We start from the raw sequence: 22,926 nt of genomic DNA, 5'->3' as shown, positions 1-22,926 counted from the left end.
ACAACTTTCCTGCTGAATTTTACTTGTATCTTTTTCTTTCATGGTAATAGTCACACAAATCATTCAAGCTCTTCCTTATTTTACCTTTGCTAGAATTTTCAAGCATTTACGGAACCAGTTTTTTCTCTTAAGAAAATTATACTTCATTGGGGATATAGATTAAAAATGACTTAATACATTTATTATGTATACTACTTGGACCCCTAATCCTAATTTAGGATTGCTGGGCATTTGAACACAGGCGGGGCTGAAGTTTAAATGTATTTCAGCTTTGATACAAGAGTTTACTAAATAAAAATAAACAATACCTTAGAGAAAGATTTACATTTTTCAAGGAAAAGCTGTTTTAATCGGTGAGTCACATGTTTTCAAGCAAATCATTCTATTAAGTACATACTGTTCTAACTAGTTATACAAGCAGTTCACAATGGACTCCAACTTAAGAACATTTTACAAAAGGATCAGTGTTCTGCTGTTCCCTTTCTCCTGAAAAATGAATGTTTTTCTTTTAAAAATATGCTAAATATATAACTTGGATACGCAGTCTTTTTGGCTCACTTAATTTCTGAAGTTGGGCTGTGAACAAGAATGGTAAGAACATGAAATTAATATACAATCACCTCCAAGTATTTAAGGGGTTCCTTTACTGGAGGAGGGATGATGACAAGGTTCCGTGTAAGTTCTGGGTAGGAATGTGACGGGTCCTGCTTTATAGACGTTGTGCTCCGGAAGAATGCTCATCCTTTAAGTCTGACATTGTGCCACGGGCAGCGCTCACAGGACTTTCTTCTTTATGAGAGATTGTTAATTGAGGGGTAAATTTATATTGTCCTACATGTGATTTAAATGTAGGCCTCGCTCAAGGCTGCAGCCCTAGAGCCTTCTTAGGCATCCGGATAAGTAATTAATTTTGCAAATTACAAATGCATTCAATTTGGCCTTTTGAAGCTACAGCTCTGAGACCAACTGTGCCCTTCCTAATTTGGAAATATTTTCTTTCTGGGTTTTATTCTGACATGCACCCTGCTATCTACTTTCGTTGCTATTTCTAGCATCCCACAGGAGCTGCTTCTATGGTTGTCATAGTGCAGATAAACACTCAAGAAAAGCAAGAACTTGGTGCTTTCATAAAGCATTTATTTTTATTTGAAAACATTATACAGGCATTACATTGCCACAGCCAGTCCATAGGGGAGCATGCAAATATCAAAAATGGAGAGTTTGTTCAATTTGTGGGTGTAAATTTTCTTTTTGGTTCATATTTTCCATTTGCAGTGTCTGGATTAATGTGCTTTGTTATGTGGCTTGACAATAGAATCCTACCCATGGGGTAAAATCTGTACTGGTAGCTAGCTGGGGACTACTAAATGGTTATAAATCAAAAACAAACCCAAAACAAACAATACTACACGCTCTTTAAAAGGTTAATAGCACAAGTTAGCAATATCTAAACTAAACATCGAAACATTTTCATGGTGACACAGTGGTGCAAATGTTTCTGTTGCTTGGTCTACCCAGTTGCACACTTCAGAGTTTGGAGCTGTGGGAAGGTGTGACCAAGGCAAGCTCTGTCCCCAGTGCAAAAGTGTTCATTCAGGCGGTAAGAACCACCACTTATCTCTAGGTGGGGTTAGGAAAGCTGTGGGGTGCTTATCCAATCAAATTCTATCCAAATTGCTCATCCCATTCATGGAGGAGGGGTGATGCATTGAAAACTCAAATTTTTGCTGGTGTTTACTGATGTTACAAAATTTCAGAAACAGAAACAGCCTGAGTGACTGTCTTATACCCATTTCCCACCCCACTCCCAAAGGATCAATAGTTTTAACAGAAAAAAAGTTTGTTCTCTGCTATTTTCTTTTTTTCCAAAGGGTTGATCTGGAACTCTTGATCTCGGACAGTACAGTGTTACCAGCCTTTCTAAATGGAGACAAACCCACACAGTGAAGTACCCCAGTGACATGAATGTCGCATGTACAAGGACACTGGATGATAAAGGTGTACGGTGAATTCATCTAACGCTCACACTTGATTTCCATACAATGGAATCAATTACAATATCCAAGGAAAGAATTCAAATGGCAACTTTTAGCCATCCACTAATTGCAAACATTTTTAAAATTTAAATTTTAAAAAAGATTCCCAGTCCACTGGGTCGACTAGGAAAACTTTCATCCACTTATTTCTCATAAGACTTTACTAAGCGTCTACAAATTAGTGTCATTAAAAAATGAATAAAAAAGAGGAAAACATTTGGCTTAAAATAAATACTAAAAATGCAATAAATCAAGCAAATTATGCAAACCAAAGAAATGTAAACACAAAAATAAAACCACAGTCTTTAAAGGTCTTCAGGTCTGAATGGACAAAATAATCAGAGAAAGGTATTTAATTGGTTTAAAAGGTAGCAGAGAGCAGACATTGGCAAAGTTGTTTTGAACTGATACAGCTTTAATACATACTTTTTCAGACAAAGTAAGGCATGTCCCTAAGGGGGCTGAACACAGATGACTGTAAGATCTGTATATCAGAGAAGATGAGTTTTCTTCCCTGCTTTCAAGAACAGGAGCACCTGCCCTGGGCGGAAGGCATGCAGGGGGCCACATGGGTGTCGACAGACAGTGTGGGATGCTTTTGCCTCCGTATTTGGCCTTGTTCAGGCTAGATGGGAGTCTTGACTGAGCTGCAAGCTGTCCTTCTACTTTATAGAGATACCTCTGGTGTTTTGCTTTACTTCCTTAAGATTCATTGATTTTAATTGCCCAAAGTTTCACCCATTGAAGAGTTTTTTGAATGACATGGAAACCAGCCAAACACATATTGACATATAGAATCTATTTCTAAATCATAGAGATCTGTGATATTTCTTAATTTTCTGTGTTTTGGGGAAAGGGTTATTTTAAGGGCAATAGAATTAGACTAGTGACTTATTCCTCAGAGCCTTTTCAGGACCATGTAATATTCTCTGTATCCATAAGAACATTGTATTAGACTAGATATATTCTGTTATTGAATGGATGCCAAATATGACCAAAATGCCAAACTTTCTCATGGGTGACACCTTTACCACTACAGAGTTACTAGATCAATTGAGCTATTGTCAAAGACCTCTCCATATCAGCACCTTGACTTTGTTTGGAGGCCTCCCAGCCAACAATATTCCACAATAAAGGTGATTTGCATGCTGATGTATTTCAAAGGGTGTCACACAATTAATATGGCAGAGGGGCATGGGTTTTTCTAACAGCTCGATTACCTTCCATATTTCACTAAAGAAATCTAGGGAAAAAGGAAAGCAAATCTATTTTTGAAGGGGGGTATATAGAGAGGGGCAGAAATATTTTAATATATAAACACACATATTACCCTCAACACAAATTATAGTACTGGGGTTTCCCATAAGCCACAGAAATGGAACGTTCCTTATCCTGTTATTTCTGGAACTTGATTAGCAGAGTCAAGGTGGCACAACAGAAAGGCAATGGCCTGGAGTAATCAGAGATCAAAGTATAAAATGGCTAACATGTTTGTTTTATATCTATTCCTAGAATAGAGAGTTATATGGTCAGTTGCCCCTCCCCACAAGGGTCATAGCACAAAATACTCATTGAGCAGGCAATCCAACAGGGAACAGAGGAAACCATCAGCCACCAGGTCTCTAGGATAAGGAAAGTTCTCAGGGCGGAGCTCCTGTGGCATGCAGCACTCACATACACTGTGCAAAAAATAAAGTATGAGTCTTAAAAAGTGACTTGCCATAGAAAAGTGGGATTTATGTTAACTACATGTGGGTCTGGCAATAGTTTCCACCAGGAGTACAAAACATCCTCCTGAAACTCAGTGTAGTAAGAGTAACAATAATAATACAAATAATAATACTTGCTTTTGATTCAAAAATTTTCACAGTAATTAATGCAGGGGGGTTGCGATCAGTATACACACAAGCGATGTGTCTCTCCAAGTCAGGTGGATCAGAGCCTGTGTCTCCAGGGACGTTTAGCTTGTGCCTTTTACAAGCTTTTGGATTTGCTACCTTGCAGTCCACCTGTGTAAACTGCACCTAATAAATACCTTTCTCTATGTACAATACAGAGATGATGGGCGGACACGTGACCACTGAGTTGCGCTCAGTGGGCGGGGCGGGCCTCATCCTAGGCCACACGGACATGGGGCTCCTCTTCTGTCTCCTGGCCCAGGCTGGTGTAGGTGACCGAAGGCTCCACCTGAGCCGTGGCTGGTAAGTCCACAACAGGTCCCGAAGGGTTGCGGAACTGCTTGTACACCCGGGGGTCCTGGGCTATGTACGTGGAGGTGGAGGAGTAGATCACCAGCCCAATGAGGATGGTGAAGAAGGACAGGAGATAAAGTCCTGAAAACTAAAAAATACAACAGCAAAGCTAGTTAGCATTCAGAGCAGAACCACATACACATTAATAAAACGGAGATGAGAGTGGAACCGTTCCCTCTCAGCACCGGCAGCTCAACGAGTGGGCCAGCGCCCTTGAGGAGAAGTGAATTTGCTCTTCCTAAACTGGCTTGGTCTTACTGTTTTTCTTTACCGGGTTTTCTCCACTCTGTGGCTAACAGAGAGAAACATGTAGCTAATTTCCCTAAAATGCCAATGAGTACCTGATGTGGGAGAGCTAGTTAAGCACACATTAAAATTCAGCAAGTAAAAAGCAAAAAAAATCTCCAATATCACTCAACAAAGAGTTGGCTGTTTTTGGCTTTATTAAACCCAGTAGAAACATACATATTCCATTTAAGGTCGTAATGAAGCCATTAACAGCAAACCCCTTCTTGATACAGCTGCATCAGGGCACTCTTATGTCCCTTTAAGCCAGTCAAGACTGTCTTCACAGTAGAAACTGTTATTTGACTGTTTTTGCATTAGATTATCCTTGGAGGGGGGAAAAGCCTATAACATTCCATTCTTACCCTGCTAATCTAAAAACAAAGCCAAACAGGGCTGTATATATAACATTTTGCTTCCTAAACTACTTGCTTGGCAGTTCATAGACTATTGTAAGAAAAAAAATGGTTTATGTAAGTGCCATCAAATTTACATATGTTTTTGAAAAACTACAACTTCTGAACCTTCTTGAGTAGTTACACTGGAAGTAGCTACTTGAGTAGTTACTGGGGGAGAGTGAGGTAACAATATGTGTTTCCATTTCTTTTGTTTCATTCATTCATTCATTCCATTCAACAAATGGTTTCTTCTATATATCAAACATTGAACTTTGTAATGGAAAAAAGCAATGAAAACATGGTCCTTACCATGAAGAACTTAATATTCTCAGTGGAGAAGCAGGGGTTTACAGACAAACAAAAACAACACAGGCACAGTGGCTGGCCAAATCCCATTTCAGTCAATAGCTACTGTCCCCAAGTTGACCATGTGCTGCTTCCAAGGGGAAAAAGGCTCAACCTGATTTTCTTATTTATGCTCATATTCTAAAAGAACTAACAACTGGTATAAAGACAAAAGTTCAGTGGAAGCAGGAAGAAAGGAGAACAAGAAAGGATCCAACAAATGTATAAAGTAAGTTGCAGGGCTACAGTAGTTAAAAGGTGGTTGTAATAGGAAAGGCAGTTTTGAAAACAGCACATAGAAAAGACAGTCCTGTGGCTAAGGTTCCTGCCATGGGGGTTGGTCTTCTTTCTTTCTTCTTTTTTGCCTATTTATTTATTTTTTAGCAGCAGCAGGTAGCTAAAACTAAAGATCATTTTCTGCTTTTCTTTGCAGGAAGAAAATCATATGATTATATTTCTTCAGTTGGATTTACATATGAGGCTCAGCTTGTCACAGCTTCCTTTAATTAACTTGAAACAATTACTAGGAAAAGAAGACCCCTAACCCAGCAGTGTTGTGTACCATCTCAGGAAACCTATTTACCCCCAAAGGTGTTTCCCGAAACTCTGCATTCAGGAGGTTCATCCTTTATCTGAAACTTGGGTGAATGAAATGGATTTCTTCCTAATTTGACCATAATTTCACATATTTTGTTAATGACTTTCCTGTTCAAAATTCTACTCATGCCTAGTCCTGGCTGTGTGGCCCAGTTGGTTGAGCATCATCTTGTACACCAAAGGTTGCTGGTTCAAGCTCCAGTGAAGGCACATGCCTAGGATGCAGGTTCAATCACCAGCTGAGGCAACCAGTTGATGATTCTCTGTCTCTCTCCCTCCCTTCTCCTCTCCCTAAAGTCAAAGAGCATGTCCTCAAGTGAAGAAAACATACAAAATAAAACAAACAACAACAAAAAACTCCACTTGTGCCCCTTTAGTTTCGAGTGGAGAGCACTGCAGTCTAGATCTGAGCCTACCTTTGCTGCAACTGATGGAGGCGGAGAGATTAAGAGTGGGGCTCTGAGGTTTGAACTGCATTCTATTATAAACTGGGTTTAAATCTCAGCTCCCAAACTTTCTAGCTGTCATTTTGGACATGTTTCTTGGCCTTTGCAGGTCAATGTTTCCTTATCAGTAAAGCGAGGACAATAATTGTACCTACTCTACAGGGGAGCTGATAAAGATTAAAGATGATCCCAGTGTCTACCTTGCAGCCAGCATTGAACTCAGTGTGGCTTCGTTGTTGTTATTATTATTAATGTTTTGTTATTATTTTTATAGCATGCTCTTATAATCAACGATTACTGATGTTAAATTGCCTTTCTCTCATAATCCCTTGACTTGAGACTGTGTCTCTCTTGTGTAGGGGGAGGCACAGAGCCAGGCATAGTGTAGGCATTGAGTAAATGTTATGTGCTGTTTATTTTTATTTTGAATAGAGAAGTTTCAGGATCGAGAAAGAAAAAACTAAAAGCAGCCAGTACCAAAGGTATATTTTACATGTTTTAGCTTTAAACTTTGTAACCCAATGTCATTTTACAGACATAAAATGTTAAACTAAAACTCACTGAAAGGGAAGTCATAGTACTGATCCTTAATCATTGATTCCAAAAGCCATCTTCAAACCTAGGGTCTGTCAGAGGAGAGTGGTAAGACAGTGACTTAGGGGGAGAATGTGGGGGCGAGAGTCTGGGCGGAGGACTGAGGGCTGCTGATTGGTGGATTTAGCAAACTTGGGGTGAACAAACTTGGAATTTAAAATAATGTAGGGGTAGGAACGGAAAGAGATCTGATACAGTTTACCAGCAGGAAGGATTTGAATTCCTCATAATTTCTGACTTTGGCTCACATATCCTGACTTGATCAACATGGCAAGTATTTTAATATCCATTTTTTTCTAAAGCTAATGCCTTTGCCATTGTAAGAAATGCTACCTGAATTATTCCTTTTTTGGACATGGGACCATCAAGTTGAGTGGTAAATTCACTACAAAGTATTCTTCTGGGACATACATTTAGAATGACAACATACCTGCACTTTATTTTCAATGAACTTCCATTTAATTCATACAGAATTTACCCTAAAACAGTCAAAATATAGATAGCATGAAATTTTATATGGCTGAAGCATCTTGGAAGCCACCCAAGAGATTTCATTAATAAATGGTATAGAAAGTTTTTATTTAACACATTAACCCAAAAAAGGAGCAGAAAGGCATTACTATTAATCTGGATCAATATTGAAAGTTAGAAATAACAATAGGAAGGTTGGATTCATTAAAAAAGTAAGAAAAAGATTCTTTTTTATTCTTTAGATTGATAGAAAAATAATTTAATCAGAGTTCCTAATAGGATGACCCTCAGCTCTGGATGCCACACTTACCCTGATAGAGCATTCTTTAAAAAAAGAAAGAAACAAACAAACCAATCAGTCAAAAAAAAGTCTGTATATTCTCAGCTGGGTAACATATTATTTGCAAAGAAATATTCATGTCTAGTTCCCTAAGCAAAGAGAATAAGAACGTCTCTGGAACTCTAGGGCGGGGCAGGTACTGAAAGCCACCTCTGAGTTTCAGACGTGGTGAGTTTCAGGCAGAGGCTTGCTGTCTCCGTTCAAGAACGTGGGCTACTGTCTGAAGTGTACTTGGCATCCTCCCCCAGCCAACAGCAGGCTATCAGGAGATGCTCTTATATTCTGTGCTGCAGACGTATTTCTGCTTGCATGAGATCTGACCTGGAGCTTTGAGGAGCTGAGAGGACACACTGTGCATTTACACTACCACACTGCACCCTCTATTTGCTTTGCTGCTGCTGTTTCCATCATGACGGGTCCCTTTGCTCACACAGGTCAGAGAGCACTCACGGCACATGAGGAGAATGCCTGTGTGCTGCTCGGGCAGTCTGACTGGGACACAAGCCATTGTCCAGCAGGGGTGGCATGGGAGATGGATGATAAGGCGGTACAGAGCTCTTTAGCCCCCAACTAGGGATGAAGCCTAGCTCTGAGCCAGCTGGCATCTCAATATGGCTCCTATCAGCTAATGGGGCATGCAGCACATCAGTGAAGGACAGGCCAAATTTTCATTTTAGTTTTAGTATTAAATATCTAGGTTGAGTTTTAATAAAGTAATGACTTTAATGTCCCTGAGCTTATACAAACTTGAAAGCCACATGGTTTTAAAAGCCATTTCAAAGTATACTTATAGATATATCAATTAGGTCATGTGAGGAAGAGAACAATTTTCAAGGGCAGTTCTCTTTTTCCAGCTTGACTGAGAAGAGACAGGGAGGAGCAGAGGTGAATATGGCAAACCACAGAGAGGGGGAAGGGGAAGGAGGCAGCGACTCTGGGTCGAAGCTCCATTTTTAGTGAATGTATGTACCAGCCACTTCAGTACGGTGGGCCTGGTTTTTCCTTATTTCCCGTCCTTTTATGTTGTATGTCTGTGCCTAATAACAGCTTTTACAAGGTCTGATATTAGACTCTGGTCATTTTGGCTCAATGACTTCACTTGGGCCTATTACCAAGCAGAACTAATTTTGAATTAACAAATAATAAAAAGTAAATCTTTGAGCTCTTACAAAGAGATGTACCACAGTTCTGCCTGCAAAACAAAACAAAAGAAAGATTCAATGGAAAAGACAAACTACCTCACCCAGGAAGTAGAGGAAAGACCAGAAAAGAGTAGCTGGTGAGGTCTCTCAGGAAACAGGGGTACAGGACAATGGGCCTTGTGTGAAACTATTGGAGTTATCTGAGAAAAAGGAAAGATTTACCTTTAGATATAATTTAGGTCTAATTTGGAGAACCTAAGGAGCTTAGAGAAAATACAGTTGGAAGGAAGGACAAAACAAAGTCAAACTAGAAAGAAAAAAGATACAGGTAAAGATAAAGAAGTTTCTCAATACCTATGAGGAAAGGGAACTGCAGAACTAGATAACCAAAAAAGTAATGATTCTATTCTACAATGAATTAAGCCAGCAAGTATTCTCTCTGTCTTTTAATTTTTATACATGTGTGTGTGCACGCGCACACACACACATGCGCCCCTGTGAGCTTCTACTCCTGACCTGATAGGCTCTGCCTTCTGAGCTTTACTGGGGAGAACCTAAGAAAACTGAGAGAACATCACCCCTGAAGCCTTTTCCCGCACAAACAATGAGCAAGGGACAACACTTTCAAGCATTCGTGTGTTCCCAAGGCTATCTATTATGAAGGGAGGAAGGACCAGTATCTCAGACAATAGCTCAAGGGTGGCATTATTGTTAACATTTCAAAAGACAATCATCTTGCCCAAACAAGAGGGCTTTGTTGGACATGAGCCTGACATTGAAAGAGGCATATGTACCATTTGGAGACACGATAGTGGTCGGAGTTGAAACTGGTTTCTGAACTGCATAAGGAAGTTTTCAGCGATTTTGAAGATATTCCTAAGTGTTCTTAGACATGGCTTTCATGTGGAAATATTTCACATAAACAAAGGCTATGTGGCCACAGTGATTTCCTTTCTAGTTCTTATTCAAGTTTATCCTTTTGAACAGATACAGATATAATTAAGCTTTTCCACACTTTTAACTCCTTAGCAGAAAACATCTAGGAAGGAAGGGGCCGGAAACCTGCAAACTTCGCAGCTGCACCAGCAGTCTGTGTGACCACCAGACAGTAGAACGATAAAGGGCAGCGACTGGTCGTTCCCAAGGGTAAGCAGCACAGGCTGGCAAATGTGAGGTTTAAGAGCTGCTCAGAAGAATCCCCATGTAGGGAGAGTGGCCTGGCAATTTCAGCAAACAAGCTATGCCTGGGAAAAATGAGACTGTTAATTAAGTTTGTAATAACTGTCCTGAATACTCTCCAATGTTAAAAAATGAAAAGAGCACTTTCCCTTATACTTCCATACTCTGTGATATAAAATGCACATATAATCAACTGGCACATCTAACCATGACTTCTAGAACAAGAAGGAATACATAAACCCAATTCTGTGTCAAACAGAACCAGATTACACAGTTTGGAAGTTCTAGGTACTAGAGTAGTTTAAAGAAAGACCTGTCAGTGACTAAATAAAATGCCAATGAAAGGAGCGAATCATAATTACATGTAATTCATCCATAGTGTTTTAAAGTCCAATTTTTTACATGATTTTTTAAATCATTGTTCAAGTATAGTTGTCTCCATTTTCCCGCCCCCACTTTCCTTCTCCCCACCCCCCACCTCCCACTCTCAATCCTTCCCCCTTTGGCTTTGTCCATGGGTCCTTTATACATGTTTCCTGACAACCCTTCCCCTTCTTTCCCCCATTATATTCCTATCCACTCCCCTCTGGTTACTGTCAGTTTGTTCTTTATTTCAATGTCTCTGGTTATATTTTGCTTGCTTGTTTGTTTTGTTGATTAGGTTCCACTTATAGGTGTGATCATATGGTATTTGTCTTTCACCATCTGTCTTATTTCACTTAGCATAATGCTCTCCAGTTTCATCCATGCTGTCACGAAGGGTAGAAGCTCCTTCTTGAGACACCAGTTCAAAAGAATCTATGCACCCCAGTGTTCATAGCAGCACAATTTACAACAGCCAAGAGCTGGAAGCAACCTAATTGCCCATCACTAAGTGAGTGGATCAAAAAACTGGTACATTTATACAATGGAATAAAATTCAATTTTGATGAGACTGATATAAATGGATTCGGGGAGCCCAAGTTCTCTTGAGTCCTCACTTTATACATGGATTAAAGGGTGACCTTTTGGCAACAATCTTGGAGGGGAAAAAACCAATCTGCTGAGTGTCCTGGCGTGGCAGGGAGAGGACAGCTCAGCAATGACAACACAACTCTCAGCAGCCACGTGTGTCTCAGAGAGCTGTGGACCACAGCTGGAGCTTGGGAGTGGGATGCTGGGGAGTGGAACCAGAGGAAGCTGGTCATTACTGGGCCGGCAGCGCGCTGGGGCCTGGTTGGGATCTCGTGACGAAAGCCTCTGCCTGGCCCTGATCTGTGGCTGCTGGGTCAGCGCCAATTGCTATTTGGAGCAAGGAGACTAGACAGACCTGGCTCTGCAGAGATGCCAACATAAACAAGTTGATGCTCGGCCTCCTAATTTGGCTCTGTGATAAATTAAAAAAATCATTTTATTATTATTAAGAATATTAAAAATGCAAAAGTTCTGCTTCTGAGTTTACTGAACTGAAAATAAATTGCCTGGAGAAGCCAAAGCTTTTCAAATTCTTTGGAACTGCTTTATTATTCCTTTGTCTTCTACTCTTGCCTCCTCTCATTTCTCCTCCTTCCGTGTTTTCCTCATTTTTTTTAGAAGAAAAGGGCTAAATCTCTCTGGTTAAATATCGCATAATTCTTTTTTCTAGGTCACAGCATGGAAAATACCAAATGTGGGCATGGCACACAGTCCACCGTCAGCGCCATAATCGGTTGTCTTTAGAGGCCAAGAATGCTTACCCTGCCCCTCCCCGCCCATTTTCTCCAACCAAGAGAGAGGAAATAACCCCAAATTCTTCTAATCAACACAGAAAATTAATCAGTGAGTGCCCCAGTCAAAATGCCAAATGGTCCCTTCAATCGTATCGGAAAACCAAGGCCCAGCTAAGATGTAAATACTTGGGAAACAATTTATTCTCCAGGTATCACTTTGTTAAGCAGAGAAGCAGCCACCAGAGCCCTTGCCTCTCTGTGTCCTGACACTGTCACCAGGTATGGGCTGTGCCCCCCACTATGATTCTGGTCCTATGTATCAGGACTTCTGTTTGGTTTGCAAAACCAATTCATTCGGCAGAATAATTTGTGTAGTCAGTCACATCTGAGGCCAGTAAGGGTTCTTTCACAGGCAAATGTCTTCCCCTGTGGGTAATTTCACACATGAGTACATGACAGGGAGCTACAAATGGATTTCTGTCATTATCTTTTATATGACAAATAGACATTTTCACTTGGTTTGATGAACTGATAGAAATCCTCATTCATACAGATTTTGATTCTCTGCATTCCCACAAATGAGACCGTAATAGTCACACCGGAAGTGGAATAAAAGGGACTACTCTGTGGGAGTGTTTAATGATAAGTTCAGTTACAAAAAGGCTGTGTGATGGCTGATTTATGTCACCTTCTCATGCTTCCTTCGTGTCAGTAGTAAAAAGGGATGACAGTTGTGTGTGAGGCACACTGAGAAGCGGCCTTCAGTCCATTTGGACTCTTGCATCACAAGACATCTGCACACAACACAGGGATAGGTGCACGCTGGGCTGGACTGATTTTGCAGGAGACTGAATTTAAGCTAGTGAAAGATGGTTTACAGAAGTGGGAATGTTGCTGTTCATCGCATCCTCAAGAACCCTTGGTCCATTACAATGGAACCAAGAGCTAGAAATGGGAGTGGCCCCGCTCACTATTACCTCTAGTGATCTACAAGTAAAACTGTTCTTCCTGTCACTCCAAACTTGTGCTTTGCTGATCTAGAAGACTTAGCCCCAAAGACAGGAATGTTTCCACCAGGAGACACAGTAATGACTCCATGAAATTTCTGAAAATTAAGACTGCCACCCAGCCACTTAGGGCTCCTCGTGCTTTTCAATTAACAGGCAAAGAAGGGGGGTTTTGTTACTGTGCTGACTGGGGTGATTGATCTTGGTTACCAAAGAGAGATTGGGCTGCTGCATCACAATGGAGCTAAAGAAGAGTATGTCTGGAATACATGAGATCTCTTAGGCATCTCTAAGAATTACCATACTGAGTCAATGGAGAATTTTGATAGCCCAGCTCAGGCAGGACTACCAATGGCCCAGACCCTGTAGCAATGAAGATTGAGTAACCCTGCCAGGTAAACAAGCAGGACCAGCTGATGTGTTTGCTGAGCACAAATGGAACACAGAAGAGTAGAAATAGGTAGTTAAAAATACCAGGTAAATCAATCATATGACCAGTTACAGAAATGAGGGCTGTAATTGTTACTACTAGTATTGTTCCTTGTTTTGCTAATGTTTGTGCATGTATGAAATAACTTTGTTTTCTCTTTTACCTTAATCATATAAGATGTAATCACTTTACATCATAGTATTCAAGTATTGTTATTTTTATATCATAGTATTTCAATAACAGGATATCAAGGAAAAGAGTGAACATCCCCCAAGATGTTTGCATTCTCTTCTGGGGAAAATGTTAGTGTGTTTTCAGTTGCGTGCAGGATAGTTTTATCACATCACACAAAACCATGAACTTATTATTGTCTTTATTTCGAGATTAAGTGTGATTTAAGGAGATGTTTACATGGCTGATAAGACATAGACTTGAGATAGCTAATTTGATTTGTCAACTTGGCTAGGCCACAGCAACCAGATATTTAGTCAAACACCAGTCTAGATGCTGCTGTGAAAGTATTTTGCAGATAACATTAACTTTATATCAGTAGACTTCGACTAAGGCACGTAACGCTCAATAAAGCAGATGGGCCTCATCCAATCAGTTCAAAGCCTTTCACGAAAAGACTGAGGTCCCCTGAGGGAGAAGGAATTCTGCCTTTGGACTCCAGCTGCAACACCCATGTTTCCCTGGGTCTCTAGCTTGCTGGCTTGCCCTGCAGATTTAGAACTTGCCAGCCTCTACAGGAGTGTGAGCCAATTCCTAAAAATAAATCTCTATCTCTATCTCTCTCTAACTTATCTATGTCTGTTGATTTAGATAGTTGAGATATACACAAACACACATATCCTAATGGCTATGATTCTCTGAAGAACCCTAATATAATTAATGATATAAAAATCTGTTATAGTAAAGGTCTTGATGCTGATGTAAACATTCATAACAATTTCACTCTGTGGCAAGTTTTAGCAGTGGGATGTTTAATGACATTTCCAAGCAAATAACAAGTGGTGGTTCACAGTATGGGCTCTAGAGTGAGAATTCTGGTGTCTGCGTCTCAGTTTTCACATCCTTGTTTTGTGGTCTTGCATAAGATCCTTACCTCTCCATGACTCTAGTCACTCACTCATTAGTTAACAAAGGATAACAGTGTGTAGCACATAGTAAATGTTCAATAAATGTCAGCTGTTGTTATGTTTACATCACAAAGAGTAACTGCTAAAGCAAAGATAGATATAAAAGCTTTCCTCAAGAGCCTTTTCTGAATCAAGCATGAATCCAGTTGAACTGCAAATGCATTTACTGAACTGGCTTATTTAAAAGAATCACAACAATGAATCCCTTAGGAATGGAAGGCTTTTGTGTCAATGTAAATAATAAACCCCTGGTTTATAGGCTCAGCATTTGGACTTATTTATGTTCAGTTTTCTTACAATGATACATAATTATAGAAGTCAGAGGAATCCTCATAATTCTTATTTGGCTTCACCTTGTTTACTGATTTTGAGCAACTATTCCCTATTTACACACATCGCATTGGAGCATTCATGAGTACATGTGACCAAGTTAGCAATTTATTTTGCTCCCTTGGTGTGGTAAGCTGCAAAGTGGTCCTGCAAAATATATCCTAGTCTCTGGAACCTTTGAATGTTAGTCACCCTATTTGGAAACAGGTCTTCACAGATGTGATAGTAAAACATCTTAAGATGATAGATTTTCCTGGGTGCTATGGAATGAATTGTGCTTCCTCACACACAAATTTGTATGTTGAAGTCATGACCCCCAAAATGGCAGTACTTACAGAAGGGGCCACCCAACAAGCAAAAGTTCCAGACTAGATGACTTTACAGATGAATCTTACCGAACGTACAAAGAACTAGCACCTATCCTCAAACTATTCCAAAAAATTCAAGAGGAGGGAAGACTCCCAAGCTCATGTTATGAGGCTAGTATTATCCTATTTCCAAAACCAGATAAAGACACTATAGAGAAAGAAAATTGTAGGCCAATATCCCCAATGAACATAGATGCTAAAATCCTCAACAAAAGGTTAGCAAACTGGATCCAGCAATACATTAAAAAGATCTTGTACTATGATCACGTGGGATTTATTCTGGGATGCAAGGTTGGTACAATATCTGCAAATCAATAAATGGGATATACCACATAAACAAAGTGAAAGACAAAAATCACATGGTCATATCAAGAGATACAGAGAAAACATTTGATAAAATCCAGCACTTATTTATAAAAGCTCTCAGCAAAGTGTGAATAGAGGGAACATAACATAATAAAGGCATAAATGACAAGCCCACAGCCAACATTATACTCAATGGGAAAAATCTAAAAGCATTTCTGTTAAGATCAGGAACAAAACAGAGATGTCCATTTCACCACCCTTATTCAACATAGTACTAGAAGTCCTGGCCACAGTGGTCAGAGAGGAAGAAGAAACAAAAGGCATCTAAATTGGAAAGGAAGAAATAAAACATCACTATTTGCAGATGGCATGACACTGTACATAGAGAACCCTGAAGATGCCAGCAAAAAAACTACTAAAACTGGTAAATGAATTCAGTAAAGTAACAGGATACAAACTAAATATCTAGCATTCAGTAGCAATTTTAAACACCAATAATGAACTACCAGAAAGGAACACTAAGAAAAGAATCCAGTTTGGCATCGTAAAAAATAAAATATCTAGGAATAAATTTAATCAAGGATGTAAAAGACCTGTACTCAGAAAATTATAAGACACTGAAAAAAGAAATTGAAAAAGATACAAATAAGTGAAAGAATACACTGTATTCATGGGCTGGAAGAATTAAGATCATTAAAATGTCATACTTCCCAAAAGAATGTATAGATTCAATGCAATTCCTATCAAAACAACAATGGTGTATTTCACAGAACTAGAACAAATATTCCAAAAATGTATAGAACCACAAATGATAGCCCACTGAATGAGAAAACATATTCACAATAATACATCTGATAAAGGATTAATATCTAAAATTTATAAAGAACTTAAATAACTCAACCCCAAAATAAACAATTCAATTAAGAAATGGGCACAAGACCTGAATAAACACTTCTCCAAAGACAGCATACAGATGGCCAACAGACATATGAAAAGATGCTCAGCACCACTAATTATCAAAGAAATGCTATGAAAACCACAATGAGATAGGACCTCACACCTGTCAGAATGGCTTCCATCAATAAATCAGCAAATAACAAGTGTTGGTGAGGATGTGGAGAAAAGGGAACCCTTGTGCACTGTTGGTGGGAATGCAGATTAGGGCAGCCACTGTGAAGTTCCCTCAAAATTTATAAATGGAAGTGCCTTAGGACTCTGTACCAGGCACCATTTGGTGGGATTTACATTATTCACCTTCTTAATAACTCATGAGGAAGCCCTGATTTCCCACTCCCTTTCTAAGAGGAAGACACGGAAGCACAGTATGGTGGTGGGCAAGAGCCAGGTGCAGGTTGAAGCCCTGGGGGCATAGGCACTCAAGAACACTGGTTAGGCCGTTAGAGGTCCTCCGGGTGTTTCAATTCTACTCAAAGTGCAATGAGAAAGAAGAATCAAAGGGTCTTCAGCAGAAGAGAGTATAATCTGATTTGTGTTTTAAAAGGATTGCCCTAGCTGCTAATGGGTGTTTAATTGTGGAGAGGAATAAATGGAAGCAGGAACACCAAGAGGCTATTAGAACAGTCTAATGAGAGACAGTAGTGGTTTGGACTAAGATGATGGCAACAGAGATAGAAGAGAATCCATTCTGGAGGAGGAGCAACAGGGTTTGCTAATGGATTAGATGTGGGGAGTAAAGGAGAAAGAAATTAAGGCTGAATCTCAATTGCTGAAGCTGACCGTTCTGAAGGCATGTGATTATTTTCCAAGCCTTCCTCATGGTGCATGTATTGTCCTATTTTCATGTATCATCTCTTTAAACAGAGAGGATTTACACTTAACATCTTCTATAGTATAAAAATAAACTGTGTGTTATTGTAGGTATAATTCCTGCCAGTACTTAATCTATAAAAAGCTCTCATTTCTCCATTGCTCTCCTTTTTTTCCCAACCTGAGAAATATTCTAAGAAGAGAACCATATTTAAGAAAGTACAATTAATAATGATTCCAAATTAAGTATGACATCTTAGCCAACAAAGCCACTGTCTACTTCTTAAGTATTTTCTTGTACAGACAATTCCTGATTTATGATGGTTTGACTTAAATTGTCAACTTTATGACGGTACAAAAGCTATACAGATTCAATGGAAACTACTTTGAATTAAGAATTTTTATCTTTTCCCAGGCTAGTGATACGCAGTAAGATACTCTCTCATGATGCAGGATGGGGGCAGTGAGCTACTGCTCCCAGTCAGCTTCAGGATCACCAGGGTAAACATCTGAGACCTTACAGTGTATTCATTGTGTTAGATGATTTCGCCCAACTATAGGCTAATATGTGCTTTGAGTAAGGTACATTAGGCTAAACTATGATGTTTGATATGTTAGGTATATTAAATGCATTTTCAACTTATGTTCAACTTACGATGGGTTTATCAGGATAAAACCCTATGTAAGTCAAGAGATATCTGTATATTGTCTCATTTTATTTTTAAAACACTGACCTCTGAGAAAAGTAGGGAGTACCATGATGATCTTGTAAGGACAGCTGACACAATGCTCAGAGACCTTGACCCTCCACTCAATTCTCTTCCCATCTCCTAACTGCTTAGTTAACAGCATTGCAACATAATATATTTCTGTTTTTTTCCATTCCCTATGTTCAAGCTTCTAAGGACAATCTATATTCCTATTGCACAGGAAAAGGACTTAACTTAAATTCAACATATCTTGGAACAAGCTTAATGGATTATTGATGAAGCAAGAGGCTGTTCTTTCTCAATTTATAGCAATGAATGATCACCACAAAATATCGTCATGGCTGCAGGATGGGAAAACCCCTCGACAAGGTGAAAAATGAGCTCTCCTGCAACCGTATTGGAATCCTTTATTTTCTTCTCCTACATTTACCTGGTGATGGCAGCAGAGACAGAAAAGTGAAATAAATGGACAAGTAATTTATTGCAAAGAATATCATGATGTGGCAGCCAGTCAAAGAAGAAACCATATTGTGATTTTAATAGTTAATCAATATTTTAAAAATAAGTTCAGTACACGATAAATAGCTGCCATCTTCCTTTCTATGGCCCTCAATGCTCACTTTTGGGCCCAGAATATTTGGTTATTCCACAATAAAATCTTACAATATCATATCATTACACATTCATAGTATTGTAAGATCCCTGAAATCCATGGAGTGCTGTAAAAAATGTGACTAACATTCAATGACACTGTTAGCTTCTTTTTTACTTTTTCAATTAAGCTTTGTATCTATTATAAAAATAAAGTGACCTAATGTCTTCTGACTTTAAAACAATGTGAACTTGGGATTATGTTACTATTATATAAGCACATTTAAAAAAAATCAAAACCTACAAGTGTCTCCTAAATTTGACATCTGTGAACTGACATGGCCACAGCCATCTCCATGTCTCTCTCTCTCTGTAACTGCCTGTACACCCATTATGCCTCATCACCAAGCTGTAAAGAGATTTGCCACTTGGAAAGGACCTTTTTTATTATCAAATTAGCTCTGGGTATTATGGCTTCTTTTCTCTGGACACATGTGATTGTGGGAAGGTTAATTTGATAATTGTCTTTATCTAATATTGTTGTTTCTTTGGGGCATGGCTCCATGTATAAAGTCAGTTCAGAATATGTTCCTTGTCTCCAGATGCCTTTGCTTCATCATTCTCTGTAAGCCATGGCTTTAATATCCCTTCTCTTTCACATCTTAGCACAGGGATACTGGTTTGCATTCCTTTATGTAAAATGCAAACAATAAACCAACAAAGTGAGGATATTTCACTGTATTGTGTGCATGCCACAGATACCCTTGTAAAAAATACTGATACGACCTTGGATGCCACCAAGAACTCAAATAAGAGGCAGATCATACCTGTCTCCTATTCTTATTAAATAAGAGACAGATATTCTAAAACTGGTAGAAATTATTACAACGAGCTTTGAAAACATGTGCACATACTTGACATGCAAAGAAATTTGTACCACTTTACATATATCGTTCAGCAGCTTTAGTGATGACACACTGTGCAGAAGAAATGGTCATTTTCTGGTGCTGAGAGTGAGAAAAAGTTTGCAAGGACATTTATAGTCTATGTCAGTCATCTGTAAACTAACAAATCTGGCAGCTGACTATTTTTTAAATAAAGTTTTATTGGAAGACAACCATGTTCATGGCACAGTTGAGCACTTGTGAAAGAGGTGGACCTTTTGTAAAGCCTATGATACTTATAATCTGGTCTTTTACAGAACAATTTGCTGACCCCTGAGGGTGAGGACACACCAACAAATGTAGATATACTAATGAAAGTACAGCATGTTAAGATGACCTATTTCACAATTTTACTGTGGAAGACTTATGAATAATAACTATGAATATTAGATATTATTTTTTCTATAAATAGAATAAATTTCTTAGCAAAATTTCAGCCCTTGTTGTGAGTTCCATTCTTCCATTCTACCATGACACTGTATGTAATTACTATGGCATTGAACTGGTTGCCGAATCTTCATGCTCCCTTCCCTAAGCTACCCATCAGTTCAATCAAAGAATGAATCAAAACAATGACTTGCTATTGTGGGACCTAAGTTTTTTTACTTTTCAGCTGGTTTCATCAACTTGAGATGCAAAGAATCCACATCATTCAAAAGCTTTCTTGCTTTTTATGTGAAAATTCCTAGATAATGTTCAGCCTAGAACATTGAAGTTTAACTTTAAATGTTTCTTATAAAAATAAGCCCGTCATTGAACAAACACTTGCTGTACACCTATACTCCCAGGCATGGTAGTAGACGCCAGGGATCCCGCAGAGCAGAGACAAGCATGGCCCCTTCCATGGGGGGGGTCTTAAGTAAGAACCTCAGTGCTTACTTAAAGTCAGTTCTTCATTTAAAGGTGGGAACGCATACAAAGCCCAGATTCTTATTTTTACTGACCTCTAACTGACATTTGGCATTTCTTTATTATAAATGTGAGCAGTGACTTATATTAATTAATATTAGCAGTACCTTAGATGTTTTCACTAACAGAAAACACATATATTTTCATGTCACATTACGATCACAGCAGATCTCTCCAATGTTGTTTACACTCATCACTGCTTTGAAATGACAGCACTTACTAGATGTGCTTCTACATCTTGTGATTTAATTTATTACTATAATATCATATTTTAAAATATTTTGATAACTTTAATATGGATAATTGGTCTATTTTGTCTTGTTAGGTATTTTATTTTAGACTTTTAAAAACATTGTGAGAGGGATCGCTAGGCTTCACCAGACTACGAAAAGGACCCCCAGCACAAAAATGTTAGGGAGCCGTTGGTAGGCAATGAGCTGAAACTCACACCCAGGCAGTCTGACTTGGAGTTTGGGCTCAGGCTTGTGACAACCCTGCCCTACTGCCTGCCCTTGGACTTGTGTTCACATTCTGGTGAATATACTTTCAAATCTCTCTCCAGGTTGGAGAGATTGATTAAGTGGTGACTAACTCAGGGAAAAATCAAGGAAATATTCTCAAGAACAGAAACCTTTCCCACTTCTTCACACTCTCAAGGAGGCAGGGGGACAATGAGGTTTGTTATTATCTGGGGCTCTGTGGGAAACTGGGGGAGCAGTTTCAGGCTACCAAGAATCTGTACTCCAGGTCATGGAACAGGTCAGAGACCAAACTGACCTGCAAGTATAAAGCCATCAGAGATATTCTCAGACCAAAAGAGCCCAGAGATATGAGTCTTGTGAGCTCTTTTGGGGGCAAAAAACACCCAAATCACTTAATGATAAAAATCCAGGCACTCAGACTGAAAATAACTGGGTGCTCAATTTTACAAAAGAGTAGCTATAAAATTCTGAAGAAGGAAAGTATAACATAAGAGGGTTATCCTTTGAATACAAATATAAGAAACACTTTCAAGAAAGCAAGACTTGCTTCTAAGTCTTTGCTTTATGAAGCAAAGAGTGTTCATATAGCCCCTATGAATACTCCCTGGAAGACCCACCACTAGCCCAGTGACATTTTCAGAGTGATTATGAAGTCTCCCCTTCTTCAAGGTACTGGACTACCATCTGCTAGAAAACATTCCCTGTAAATGGGCGAACTGCACTGTGGACAGCTGGTGCAACCATACACAGCAGCCTTGCTTACTGACGACAAATAGTGACGGAATCCAGCCAACTGAGAGATAAATCAAAAGAAAAAATTCAAAAAGAAGAGCATTTCAGAGATTGGTGATTCTGCAAATGTAATAAGTATAGAAATATGGCTTAAATACCATACAGATTATATTGATAGAAATTAATTGGTATAATAAATGATAATATGAAAACTACAACAGAAATCAGGAAATGGGGGATAGGTAGTATTAATCATCTTTCATAGAAGGGAGTAAATAAAACCTCTCAAGACTTTAAATACAGATTTAAAATGAAGTCTCCCAGCCATGGTAGCTCCTGGAGAAAGTAGGGTGAAGGCTCTGTTTCAGCCAACCATTGCTCTTTACCTCAGCAAACTGGTCTTCTGATTTGTGAGCCTGGGCATCAATATTCTGGTTCATGGTAGAGGGGTCGATGTGGAACTGCTGAATAAAGTGAGGTGCCTGAGTGTGCAGGATAGCACCAGACTGTGCACCCTGGTGGCAAACACGTCCCATATATTCTCCTGCTTTTTTAACTAGCTGGTTCTTCAGGGCCAGCCACCAGCCTCTCTATGTGAAACCCCTGCAACACCTCTATCTCATTCCACTTTTTCCTTGCAGCTTGCTCTGGTGATATATATCCAAAATATCTGTTTGTGATGAGGAGGAGTTTATGAAATGATTCACATAGAAGGAATTTTGACTTCTGGCTATAATTCTGAACCTGCTTTCAAATTTGCCCCCCAATTTCTCTAATCCTTCCAACATTTCTGATAAACGGAAATTGCTAATATGGCAGAAACTGGCCATTTTTTTTTCACTAGATCTGTTTTCTTTTCTTCCTGCACAAATAGCTTGACTACATTTCCCAGCCTTTCTTCAGTTAGGTGTGGCTATGTGACTGAGTTCTGGCCAAGAGAATGGGGAGAAGGTTATGGACATGAGTCTAGACCCAGTCATGAAAGCCTCTACGCTGTCTCAGAGGGCTGTGCAGAGAATCCAAAGGCCTTGCCCAGGGCTGGCAAAGCTTTTCTTAAAGGGCTAGCTAGTAAATATTTCAGTTTTGTGGGCCACACAGTCTCTGTCACGAGTACTCAGTGGAGTCACTGCAGGGCAAAAGCAGCCATGAGTAATATAAAAAGAAATGGGCATGGCTGTGTACCAGTAAAACTACATCTACAAACACAGGGGGCTGGCTCCCAGTCACAGTTTGCTGATCCCTGCCCTGCAGGATGACAGAGGTGCAAGATGGAAGGAATTTGGGTTCCTGAATGACTGCATGGAAGGCATCCCTCCCACCTGTGGAAGTTAGTAACACTTACCCTACCCAAGTCAGCATGATGGAAACCTCCCAAGACACTGTGCTGAGTTTCCAAACATTCATTGCTCCATCACAGAGATTTTCAGCCAGTGAGCTA

General features: G+C 39.4%; 1 protein-coding gene across 1 annotated transcript in view; it reads right to left on the bottom strand.

Moving 5' to 3' along the window:
* Positions 1 to 1,116: 1,116 nt before the first annotated feature.
* Positions 1,117 to 22,926, bottom strand: part of SLC35F1 (solute carrier family 35 member F1) — a 360,365-nt gene continuing 338,555 nt past the window's right edge. The window contains exon 8 of the mRNA XM_028510989.2: positions 1,117 to 4,376. Within this exon, the coding sequence (XP_028366790.1) occupies positions 4,152 to 4,376 (225 nt within the window). The 3' untranslated portion in view covers positions 1,117 to 4,151. The remainder of the gene's footprint in view (positions 4,377 to 22,926) is intronic.

The sequence above is a fragment of the Phyllostomus discolor genome, chromosome 4 (assembly GCF_004126475.2).
Source record: "Phyllostomus discolor isolate MPI-MPIP mPhyDis1 chromosome 4, mPhyDis1.pri.v3, whole genome shotgun sequence".
Classification (NCBI taxonomy): Eukaryota; Metazoa; Chordata; class Mammalia; order Chiroptera; family Phyllostomidae; genus Phyllostomus; species Phyllostomus discolor.
The sequence above is the reverse complement of the archived record's forward strand: the minus strand, read 5'-3'. Positions and strand labels throughout refer to the sequence as shown.